The 12,109-nt window shown below is 57.8% G+C and overlaps 1 protein-coding gene across 2 annotated transcripts in view; it reads left to right on the top strand.

Moving 5' to 3' along the window:
* The first annotated feature begins 94 nt into the window (after window positions 1-94).
* The window catches only part of NUDCD3 (NudC domain containing 3), a 58,366-nt gene continuing 46,351 nt past the window's right edge, over window positions 95-12,109 (top strand). The window contains exons 1-2 of one of the 2 annotated variants that reach the window (XM_036085264.2): window positions 95-583; window positions 4,623-4,924. In XM_036085264.2, coding sequence (XP_035941157.2) covers window positions 392-583; window positions 4,623-4,924 — 494 coding nt within the window. In that variant the 5' untranslated portion in view covers window positions 95-391. The remainder of the gene's footprint in view (window positions 584-4,622; window positions 4,925-12,109) is intronic. The other variant, XM_036085263.2, reaches the window with a different exon arrangement.

Below are 12,109 nucleotides of genomic sequence, written 5' to 3'. Positions count from 1 at the left end.
ACCCAGAAAGGGGCGGCGCCCCGCCCACCACGTGACAACACCGGGCTCACGTGACGCGGCCCAAGCCACACCCCTTCCGCCCGTTTGCAACATGGCCGCTGGGCGCTCTCGGTCCCGCCGTCCCGGGCCTTCTCGCGCCTAGGAGCCACTTAGGGGCTCGCGTGTGCTTCCCCGCGAGGTTGCCCGGGAAAGCCGGCCGGGCGGCGGGGGCGGGGCTCGCGGTACGGGCGCCCCGGCGCCACCCGGCCGGGCCCGACGAGCGGCGGCCGGGCGGGCGCGGGCCGGAAGTTGCGCTGGCGGCGGAGCCGTTACCGCAGCGAGCCGGAAGTGGCCGTGGGCCGGCGTCCGGGCAGCGCCCGCAGTGAGCAGCGTCTCTGCGGCCGGCGACGCCATGGAGCCCGGGGCGGCCGAGCTGTACGACCAGGCCCTGCTGGGCATCCTGCAGCACGTGGGCAACGTCCAGGACTTCCTGCGCGTGCTCTTCGGCTTCCTCTACCGCAAGACCGACTTCTACCGCCTGCTGCGCCACCCGTCCGACCGCATGGGCTTCCCGCCCGGGGCGGCGCAGGCCCTGGTGCTGCAGGTAGCGCGCGGCGGGCGGGCGGCCGCGGGCTCGGGGTGCAGGGCGGGGGGCCCTCCGCTCCCGGCCTCGGTTTCCCCCTCCGACGCTCCCCCGGCCCCGCCTCCCGCGGCCGCGCCCGCGAGCTCGCGGGGCCGCCGCTGGAGTTCCTGGCCCGCGGGGGCGGGGAGGGCGGGGGTCCGGCCGTGGGGGCGAGTCCGGGTCACAGCCGTCCCCGCGGGCGCGGGCCTGATGCGGCGAGCAGGTGTTCGCCGACGGTGCGTGCGTCGGCCGAGCGCCGCCGATGAGCCTGGCCCGGGACGGGCCTCTTCTTGGGACGTGCTGGCCGCGCGTGGTCCCGCCGCGGCGACGGAACCGTGCAGGGCCGACCGGGGAACGGGGTAGAGGCGGTGTCTGGAAGTCGGAGGAACGTCTTGCAGGGCAGGTGGGGTTGCGCCTGCTGGTGGGAACCCGAGAAGGTGGAACTGCTGGCGCCCCCCCCCGTGGCCCCGCAGGACTTTATATATAGTTCGCTGGGCGCCGGCCGATGGCGTCTCCTGCAGTGTTGCTGCAAGCGGCGGGTTGCGCGGGTGTCATGTTCCTCTGCTCGGGTGGAGACGCAGAAGCTCGGTGTCGGAGGGACCACCGGCGGAGATAGGCTCCGGCCCGGGGCTTCAGGGGTCGGAAGGCCGTCGGACGGCCTCTCAGAGGCCCTTAGGGAAGTCAGTGCCCCTGACATCGATCCGGTCCGGCCTTATGTGGCCGATGAGGTGCCTTTTCAGCAGGGTTAGGTGGTTTCTCCAAACTCCTCGTGGGGCTGGAACGCAGAACCTCATCTTCGGGGTTCCAGATCTTTCCGCTCCGTTATTTGGTCCACAGCAGGGTGGGAGGACATCAGTAGCTTGCAGGAAAGACGCGGAGCAGCAGAAAGAAGGTGTACTGAGCACCTAGGATGTACTGGTTTCCACCTCAGGTGTTACTTTATTTAATCCCACGGACCTGAAAGGTTGGCCTTTGCCCTTGTTTGACATGATCTGGTCACAGTGTATGAAATGGCTGTTATGTCTCAGACTTGGGGACCAGTTTAATGGAGGGATGAGTCGGAGATGATCTGTGGTTTCAAACCTGGGTGACTGGGATGATGATAATGTGGTCACTGAACGGTGCCCCGAGTTGAGGGGGGAAGCTCAGTTTTAGACAAGTTAGAAAAGCAGACGGAAGTCCCTGCTCGCGGGCTTTTGGAACCATGGGACAGGGTGTTGCGGGAGATGAGGAACCCGAGTGGTTTGAGGGAAAGAAGAGCTGACCGTGGAGGGCAGCACCAGGGGGATGATCTCGGTGGAGGGACGGGAGAAGCGGGGGGCTGCGTGCGCGGTGGGGCATGAAGGCAGTGGGCAGCGCAGAAGGGTCCACAGAAACCCAGGGGCCGCTCTCCAGCGTTTCCCGGAGTTGGTTCTAACAGTCTGCGGTGCCTGAGGACCTTTAAGAGCAGACGTGCCCCGGGTGTTTGTTGGGCCGCTGAGGGCGAGTCCCGGGGAGCTGTTCTCTGCTTGATCCCCTGTGCTCGTCCTGGGTCCAGTGTGAGAAGCCTGCTTGCTGAGGCCTGTTGCCCAAGCATCGGGAAGGACGGCTCATGTGGGCCTCACCGAACCTGCTGGGAGAGTCCTCTGTGTCAGCAGACACGGTCGACGGGAGGGCACAGGCCTCCTGCCAGCCCCACAGAGCTGTGCTTGCAGAGCGGGGAGCCACGGGGGCGGCGAAGCAGGCGACAGGTTAGAGGAGGGCGGGGGGGCAGAGTCGGCACATGCCGTGGAGCATCGGGCCCTGCGTCCAGGGAGGTCCCAGGGCCGAGGGGACAGGGTTAGGATGAGGGCTGGGCCGTCAGGATGAGCGGCTCTGAGGGTGAAGTCCAGTGCTAGAAACACGGGGCTGGGAGGTGTCGGGCCGGGGCTCAGGTTCCCGGAGGGAGTAGACATGGGTCTGGGATCGATGCCTGGTTTCCGCCTTAGCGTCACATGGGTCTTCCCCTGCGTGTGTGGCCTTTCTGTGGAGTGCCACTTGGATGAGCTTAGTTTTTCCTCATCTTTGAAACGTCGGTGCCGCCTTGCTCACAGCATCTTCCTGAAGGTTTTGAGAGAACGTAAAAGCATTTGGCGGAGTTCAGTAGTTAGTGACTTTCTGTTTTGTCTTCCTGCTCTGTGCGGGGAACGGGACCATTGGATAGACGTGTGCACTCTAGCCTCTTGGAACAGGGCTCCTGCCCACCTGTCACCACTTTTTAGAGCAGTTTTAGGTTCAGGGCACAGCGGAGGGGCCGGTACAGAGTTCCCGAGCACCTTCTGTCTCCACCGGGGGGGCCTCTGCTGCGGTCCGTGAACCCGTGCGCCTTCCACCCCGGAGCACCCAAGCCCTGGTTGGCTTTAGTGTTCTCTCTCAGTGATGCGCATTTTCTGCGGTTTGGACAGACCTATAACGACAGGTATCCACCGCACAGAGTATGTTCCACTGCTGGAAAAATCTCCTGTGCTCCACTTACTCGTTCCTTCCTCCCACCCCATCCTGGCCACCACGGATCTTTACCGTCTCCGTTGTTTTACCTTTTCCAGAATGTCCTAGAATTGGAATCATGCAGAATACGTATAGACTTTTTTGATTGGCCTCTTTGACTTAGTAATGTGATTTCAGTTTCCTCCAGGTCTTTTCACGGCGTGATAGCTCATTTCATTTTAGCCCAGAGTGATAAATACTCCCTCGTCTGGATGGACCGTTCACCCCCTGACAGGCACCTTGGTTGCTACCGAGTTGTGGCGTTTATGGATGACGCTGCTGTGACACCCGCGGGCAGGTCTCTGTGTGGGTGTGTTTTCAGCTCCTCTGGGGACATAGCAGGGAGCAGGGTTGTCCCCCCAGCCCCCCGAGGAGACTCTCGCAGCCGTCCTGCCTCCGGCTCCGTGGACGGCCCCACGTCTCAGAGCTGTGGCATTCCCCCCCGTAGTCTCCTGGGGAACGTGCGCCTGTCTTCGGGGTCTGCTGCACAGCCCGTGCCTCCCAAGGAGCTTCCGTAGATTTCCGGGACGGAGTGTGCATCTGTATGCTTATCGGGAGGGACCACAGCTGCTCCTCACGCCCCTCCTGTTGGCACTGCCGCGAGTGGGTCTGTGCCCGTGAAAGGTGCACGCAAAACGCCGTGTTTCCGGTGTCCTTTGTGAGTGGAGAGTCCCAGCGCTTGTATGGATGTCACTGTGTCCCAGGAAAGGGTAAGGGCTGGTCCTCGCACCACAATCGAGTTCTTAGAGGGTGGGAGCTGTCGTTTGGATTTTTTGTGTTCCTTGCCCGTTGTAGGCACTTGGTTGTTTGTGGAATTGATTGCCATGTTCTCTTTCTTTTTTTAAAGATGACATATTTATTTATTTGTCAGAGAGAGAGAGCGCATTAGCAGGGGCAGAGGCAGAAGCAGACTCCCCGCTGAGCAGGGAGCCCGATGCGGGACTCGATCCCAGGACCCCAGGATCATGACCTGAGCCGAAGGCAGACGGTTAACTGACGGAGCCCCCCAGGCGCCCCCATTGCCAGGTTTCTGAGAGCCACACGTCCCCTGCACCTGTGCAGTGTGGGGAGACAGCAGCAGCCTGGTTCTCCGGCTTATGCTTTGTGGTTTCAGCTCGATTCTCATCTTCTCTTCTTGAGCCTGAATTGTTGGCACCTTTACAGCTCTTGGTACCAGGATGGTGTGTTCTTTCCGTGGCAAACGAGTCTTACTGGGCGCTGTGAATGAAAGGACGACAGACCACGTAGTGACGCGTCCTTGGGTCCCCGGAGTTGGGCTCGTGGGCGTGTAGGTGTCGTGGCGTACAGGGTTTCACTTCTGCTGGTGCTGGCACGGCTGTTAAAGATCGCCTCGGAGCAGCTTCGGGTGAAGTTGAAGTGTGTTTGCGTTGTGCGAACGTGTTGTGGTCTCCTGCTCTGTCATCCTCTTCTGAACCAGAGTTTACTACCTTCCTACGGCACGTGTGGTCTGGTACTGGGCAGGCGAACTCACTGTTGGATTGCTCTTTGATTTTAGGTATTCACGGCCTTCGACCACATGGCCCGTCAGGACGACGAGAAGAGGAGGAAGGAGCTGGAGGAGAAGGCCAGGAGGAAGGAGGCAGAGGAGGCCGTGGCGGCCGCCGTTGAGCAAGAGCCAGTCCCAGCCCCGGGACAGGAGGTGGAGGTCGGCCCCGGCGCAGACTCGGGCGGGCCTCAGGGACCACCGGGCCCACGGGGTGCCGGGCCGGAGGCGGCCCCCAGCTCGGGCGAGGCAGAGCCTCTGGGGGCTCAGGCGGGTGCCGCCGAACTTCCGAAGGAACCCCCAGCTCTTCCCAAGTAAGAATTTCTACTTTGCAGTTCCTTTCTTGCTTGGCAGCGGGTGGTTGGTTTGGTCCAGTGTGGTTCTCCCGTGGTACCAGGCCGACTGTGTCCGCATTTATGTTTGTAAACTGCGTTACGGGGCTTTGGTCACGCGGGACGGGAGGTCAGTTGGCTGCTGTCTTTTCCTCCCTCGAAGGCGAGGTAGTAAGCTGCCTGTCGTACGGCCAGCTCAGAGCCGCGGTTAGAGCACCGGGCGCCCGGGGCCTTCCCTGAGACCTGCCCGCCCGGGGGGCAGCAGCGGCTCGGGGTCTCGGCTCTGTCCTTTCTCTTCGGGGCACTGCTGGGGTGCGGGCCCCTGGTCCTGTCGGTGGCATGGGTGACCGTGGGCCCAGAGTCCCCTTGGAGACTGCCACTTAGTGAGTGGATTACCTGGCACGCAGTGTTACCTGTGGCTCGGTGTTCTCCTTTGTAAAGTGGAGGTGAGAGTGCCGGCCCTGCCTCAGGCTGCTGCCGCCGTCACCGGGGCCGAGGCCGCGTGGCTGGCGTGACACCCTGGTTGCCGGTCCTTCAGTGCTCCACGTGGGTGCACAGGCTGCTCGCTCCCTGTGTGGGAGCCGTGGCGGGCTCTGAAAGGCAGCCTGATGCTCCCGGCCTGCTCCGTTCTAGCACAGTCCGCCGTCTTCCCTCTTGGATAGGGCTGCTCCCGCCGTCGTCCCTCCTCTGTCCTAACTTCCCTGCGGTTCTCCCTTCTCCGTGCATCTCTCTGACCTGTTCCTGTGTCTCTGTGGTTCCTGGATAGCGAAGGAAAGCCAACAGTCTGCAGCGATGTAAAACGCAGAGTTGGGGGGGGGGATACATTTTGTGAAGCTGATGGTGGGCGAAGGTGCAGAGGCGAAAGGCCAGGCTGAACCGTGGGGTTCAGAGACCGCAGTGTCGGGTGCACGAATGGGCTGGTGCAGAAGAGCAGGACGTGGATATGGAACTCGGGTCAAAAAGGGGCAAAGTGGGGTCCGGGACCTGGATGTGGACGGGTTCTTGGGCAGAGGGCAGAGATCCGATAGTTTCTTTCAGCCCAAAGAACTTTTTCCAACATTTCCCGTAGTGTAGTGCAGGTCTGCTGCTGAGGCATCCTTTCAGCTTTCAGTTGTCTGAAAGTCTTTATTTGATCCTCATTTCTGAGAATGTGTTTGCTGTCTGTAGAATTCCCGGCTGACACTTCTTTTTCACCACTTTAAAGAATTCTGTTGTCTTCTGATAAGAAGTGAGTGTTCTTTGTTCCCCTTTATGGGTCCCCTGGGTGCTTGTAAGATACTTATGATTAGTCTCAGCGATCTGGTTACCACCTGCTTTGGGGTGGTGTTCTCCGAGTTTGCACCGCTGGGGTTTCTGGGCTTTGTTCTGCCCTGTTGCGTGTACCCCTTTTTGAGACTCTCTTCCTCCTTTGGAGCAGTTTCTGTTGCCCTGTCGTCGCCTTTATTGTCTTTTCTCCTTTAGTGTCTAATCCTCAGTTAAACTCAGTATGATTTTATTTCATATAATGGATTTTTCGGCTCTGCATTTCCTGTTGATTCTCTTCTATGGCTTTGATCTCTACCTTCGTCGTTTCTCTTGAAGTTGTTTAATATGTTTGTAATAGCTGTTTAAAGTCTTGATCTGCTCATTCCATCATTTCTGTAATGTTTTGTTTTGTTGGCTGCTTTCTCCTGATTTTGGGTCACATTTTCCTTCTTTACATATCTGGTAATTTTTTTTTTTTTAAAGATTTTATTTAACTGAGAGCGAGCCAGTGCGTGCGTGTGCAAGTAGGGGGAGAGGGAGAGAGAGAATCTCAAGCAGACTCTGTGTTGAGCGAGGAGCCTGACTCCGGGCCCGATCTCAGGACCCCAAGATCACAACCTGAACCGAAATCAAGAGTCAGACACTTAACCCCGCTGAGCGACCCAGGTGCCCCATAGCTGGTAATTTTTTATTGGATGCCTGCCATTGTGGACGTTATGTAGCTGCATCTCTGGGTTTTGTTTTCTTCCTTTAAAGAGTGTTGAGTTTTGTTCTCAAAGGTAGTTATTTGCAGACCAATATGATCTTTCAGAAGCTTGTTTTTAAACTTGTGGGGGTGTGTCCGTAGCAACTTTGATTCTGCGGCTAGTTCTCCTTGTCCTAGAACAGGGCCTGTTGGGTTCTCCAGAACGTTCTGCTGTTGCTGCTAGAAACAGGAACACCTCCCACCCCTTCGGTAGCTTTGGGGTCACGTGGGCTAGTTCCCAGGAGTGTCTGCCCTCCCCGTTGCGTCACACTCATGTGGGGACAGTTGACTGCAAAGACCCAGAGACCCTGTGCAGTTTTCTGAGTTCTTTCTCCATGTAGCTGCCCTGTTCTAGGGGTCTCTGCATAAAATATTTAGATATCAGAGTGAAGACTGAGCATACAGTTAACCACTTTAGTTTTATTTATTCCAGCATTACTCGTTTCAGCAAAATTTTGGAAGAAAGTGCTGCATTTTCATTTGGGGAATGGTTATGGACATTTATAAACTGTTTTTAAAAAGCTGACTGATGTGGGGATTGTGACGGCCCATTTTCTGGGGCAGCCTGGCCGGGCCCCATCCCTGGGTGTTGCTGTGAGGGTGTTTGGTGGAGGTGCTCAGCGTCCACGACCAGGTGGCTTCAGGTAAGGGTCAGCATCTTAGGTGACCCGAGTGGGTCTTAACCGTCAGTTGAAGGGCCCTGAAAGCAGAGCCAGGGCTTCCCTGAAGCAGAAGAAATCCACGCCATGGACGGCAGCTTCACCCCCTTTCCGGCCTGCCCTGTGGGTTTTAGAGTGGCTCAGGCAGCCACCACGGCTACGTGAGCCCGTTCTGCTGTCACTCCCTGAATGTGTGTGCAGGTGGGCTGCTGGTTCTGGCTCTGGTGAACCCTGATGTTCGCAGATCCCCGTGTCCTGGAGTGTTGTGAGACAACCGCAGTTTTCAAAGGGATAACGGATTGGAGAACCTTTGAGGTTGTAGGCCTGCAGAGGAAAAGGCCGGCAGGAAGTCGGTGATGAGTAGTGGTTGTCAGGAAGGGGTGTACTTGGGTCTCATTGTCCTCGTGCCCCCAGTACTCTCTTTCCTAATTTTCCTGCAGTGAACATACATTTTATTTTGCTGATATTTTTTTTGCATTTTATTTATTATTATGTTTTAAGATTTTATTTATTTATTTGACATGTGGGGGTGGAGAGTGAGCACAAGCAGGGGGAGCGGCAGGCAGAGGGGGAAGCAGGCTGCCCGCCGAGCAAGGAGCCCGATGTGGGACTTGATTCCAGGACCCTGAGATCATGACCTGAGCTGAAGGCAGATACTTAAGTGAGTCACCGAGGTGCCCCCCCCCTTTTTTTTGCATGTTAAAAATAATGCTTACAGGAGCAAAGAAGAGCAAAGGGTCTTCGTCTCTGAGCGTTGACCCCCTTGCCTTCTCCTCTCTTTCACAGCAAAGTTCGGAGTCATCTTTCATCCATCGGTACAGGGATTGCTGGCCATTCCCGGCACAAGAGTGGATCTTGTGAGACAGTCATATGTCCCCATTACATTACAGAGGAGATTGGCTTATCATCCAAGGTCTTATCTTGACTCATGGAAGAGGAAAAGAAAGTGAGCAAATTATTGAAAAAATGGAAGAGTGGCTTAAGGCTCTGTGCCCAGCATGGAGCCCAATGCACTGCTTGAACTCATGACCTTAAGATCAAGACCTGAGCTGAGATCAAGAGTCAGACACTCAACCAACTGAGCCACCCAGGCGCCCCAAGAGTGACAAGAATTTTCAACAATAAGATTATTTTCTGACAGAACTAATAACTGTACTTTGACACGTATAGATAATTTTTAAAATCGTTTCTCATCAATTATCTTTGCGGTTCCTGAAGTCGTGGCTTTCTTACTGCTCCCCAACGCTACCTCTAGGGCACGGGAAACAGGCCTAAAATGACATTAAAGAATTTGTATCAGTAGGAACAATTTTTATTACAAAATTTTTATTTTCTTGATGATATTATTAAAAAGTAAAAAAAGAAAGGAATTTCTACAAACCTTATTCAAAGAGAGGATTTGGTTTTGATCCCTGGGTTGGGAATGGCTGCCTTGTTGTCTCACAGAGACCCAGTTTTTCTATTCTTGAACCAACAAGTTGTGTCCTGGGCTAGAATCAGAGCGAGCTGCATGAGTTTGGTGCCAGCGTGGGTCCAGAGCGACAGGGGCGTGTTCCGGGAAACCTGGTGCCGCAGGACCGACCCTCCCCAGCACGGGCACCTTCTTCGCCTTCCGGTACTCACTGGCTTCCCGTGAAGACAGCAGGGGGTTGTGGCTCCCGTCTCCCGTTGCAGCGGGCGGGCAGTGTTGTGGAAGGTCTGGAAAGACAGTGTGGAAGCCATCCTTCTCCTCGTTCTCCCTTTAGTGGTGCCCCTCGTGCCTCCCGTCAGTGCCCAAGATGGTGTGTCCTATAAACTGTAGCTCTCGGGTTCCGTTGACTGACTGACATAAGGTGGGGGCTCTGTATGTGAGCACACGGAAGCACTGCCTGTTCTGCCCCCCCCCCCCACCCCGCACGTCCAGAAGCCACTTACCTGCAGTCTGGGCCTGAGCTGGCTGATTTCTGCTACTCCTGTTTGCCACCCCCGGCTGGTGGTCCTGCCCCGTCGGCCGGGAGAGTCACACGTACGCTGCTTGGATCTAAACAGGGTCAGCCTGCACACTAGGGCGGGAAGGGAGACAGCGCAGTGTCGGTTTCTGCGTCCTCCGCGTGCGTGTCTGTCGTCGGCTGTTTGTCGTGTGCAGTGCGGTACCGAGGCCTACTTACCGAAGCGTGGCGTGCCTGTCTGCACGCAGGCGAGGCTCCGGAGGCCAGGGTCCCGCTTGCCTCTTTGGAGTCACCCCGTCCCCATCCAGACCTTGCCAACCACAGCCGTTTTCTGCCCGAGTTGGTGCAGGGTACACTTTCTTTTGTACGTAGTTACATACTGATTTTTATATTAAAGCCACATGTATAGTATTTTGGGGGTCATTGAGGGGATATTTGAGGGAAACTGAATTGGGTCTAATTTTCCCATCGCTGTGAATTTCATTCTGCATCCTGCCGTGCTGTCATTGTCAGGACCTTTCCGGGGAAGATGCGGAATGGGGCCCGCCCCACTGCTTCAGGTGCTCGGTTTTATTCCTTAGAGAGGAGATGGGGTTTGGGCACACAGAGTTCCCTGTGCACACAGGGTGGCGTTTGAGGACGTTGTCTGCACGGAGTCGTCCACAGCACACACCCCTACTAGGTGCTGCCTCGAGTCCCGGGCCGCAGGCTCAGGGAACTCCTGGGGTGCTCGGAAGCTTCCGGAACTGCTGCTCAGCATCACTAGTACCGTGGAAGGAGCGGGGACAGAAGCCAGCAGCACCAAAGGCCTGTCGGGCCCCTGTCAGAGCTCCGTGGGGCTCCCCTGTTGCGTTCCATGCTGGGGTTCTTGTTCTGCACCGGGGGTCTCCTCCCTGGCCTGGGGTCTGGTCCGCGCCGTGGCCGGCGGAGTTCCTGCAGCCCGCCTCTAGGCCAGAAGGTGTCGCTGTAGGTCACGCGGTGACAATTGCACTTGTGGTGCCGGCATGCCTGCCTGAATCCCCAAAGGCTGTTGCGCCTTGTCTGGCTTTTGCCTTTGTAAGTCACAAATAGAATTCTTTAAAGGAGAAGAAAGAGAAAGGAGAAATAGCAGGGAGTAAATTACGACGTGGAAATGGGAGCTGTGCCTGGATGAGGGACAGGTGCTCCATGCCGCCGATGCTGAGCGGCGGTGTGTGTGCTGGGTACACCCAGGCCGTCCGCCCCCTGCACAGGATGGGGTGTCGGGGAACCACTGGCGTGCTGACCCCCTCCCGGAGGCCTGGGAGAGCACAGGGTGCTAGGCCGCTGCTCGGTGCTTTCTCTGGTTTTGGTGGCATGGCCTTTGTGTGCAGCGGCTGGAGGGGTCCGGTGCTTCCTGGGCAGGGATGGCATAGTGTGGAGGGGAGGTTTCAGGCTTCCTAGTCGTACCGCGTCCTGCTTCTCCTTCCCGGTTCCGCTGCCCCGCTCCTCGGTGCTCCCGTCCGTGCCCACCCCTCAGCAGCGCCTCCGTCCCTCCCTCCTGCAGCTCACTGTGCCTCCCCGGAGCCCGTGTCGCATCTGGCCGTCCGCTCGCGCTGCTCGTTCCCACGTGTTTCAGCGCTGGGGCCGAGAGCTGCTCTGCCCTGCGTGAGCGGGGCCCCTGGTGTGTGCTTAGCACCTCTCCCTTGGTTCTGGGCCCTCGGTGGCCCTAGGGGGCTGCCAGGAGAGCAGAAGGTGCTGCTCCCTGCCGGGCCGTCTGCTGCCTAAGAGCTGGGTTCTTGGGTTTGTCTCTCAGCGGGTCCTTTGCTTGTTGGTCCCGCCCTTCTCAGGTGCCTGTGGCAGGAGGCCCCTTGGTAGAGTCACGTGGACATACCGAAACGCCACCCCAGATGGAGAGCACTGGCCGAGTCCGTGCGTCACGCCTGCGGAGCGTGATTCCTGGCGCCAGGGAGCACTCGCGTGGGTGCGGGCCGCTGTTAACAGTACTGCCGCTCTCGAACAAACCAAGCCGGCCGTTTCTCTTCCTAGTTATGCACGAGGGAGGTTATTCGGAAAGTACAGACAGGTGTCTGAAGAATAAGGGCACCGCGCTGTTCCCTGTTGACGTGCTGGGAGCTCTTCTGGCTGCCTGTGTGCGTGTGAATGTGTGTGTTAGTGTACGCACACGCGCACAGAGGCTTACACGGCCGTATTACGCTGGCTTCTCTCTTGCCGAACCTTGTATGCCGAGCCCCTCCTGCCTCCCTGTTGCTGACTGTGCATTTGTGTCGTCCTCCGTCTAGTGTTGTGTGCCTTGGGAGGCTCTGTGCTCACACGAGGGTGTTGGCTGTCATCGTGCGCTCGGAGAGCAGTGGGCAGGAAGCTGGGACCGTGGGGATGTCGGCCCGCCCTCCGTGGACGCACTCTCGCCTGCCTAGGGGTCGGTGTCCCGTGGCCCCTGGGGGGGCAGCTGCTGCCTGGCCCTCTGAGCACTCGCTCTGAAACCGCCCCTTCTCTGCGGACCTTGGGCCTCCGAGCCCTCCGCAGGCTGTGATCTAGGTCCCAAGGCAGGAAATCCGATTTCGGTTGTCCGTTACGAGTACTTACTTTCTTTCTAGAAGCTGCGTTTTTT

Source organism: Halichoerus grypus, chromosome 12, assembly GCF_964656455.1.
Source record: "Halichoerus grypus chromosome 12, mHalGry1.hap1.1, whole genome shotgun sequence".
In the NCBI taxonomy this organism is placed as follows: Eukaryota; Metazoa; Chordata; class Mammalia; order Carnivora; family Phocidae; genus Halichoerus; species Halichoerus grypus.
Note: the sequence above shows the minus strand (reverse complement) of the source record. Positions and strands in the feature narration are given on the sequence as shown.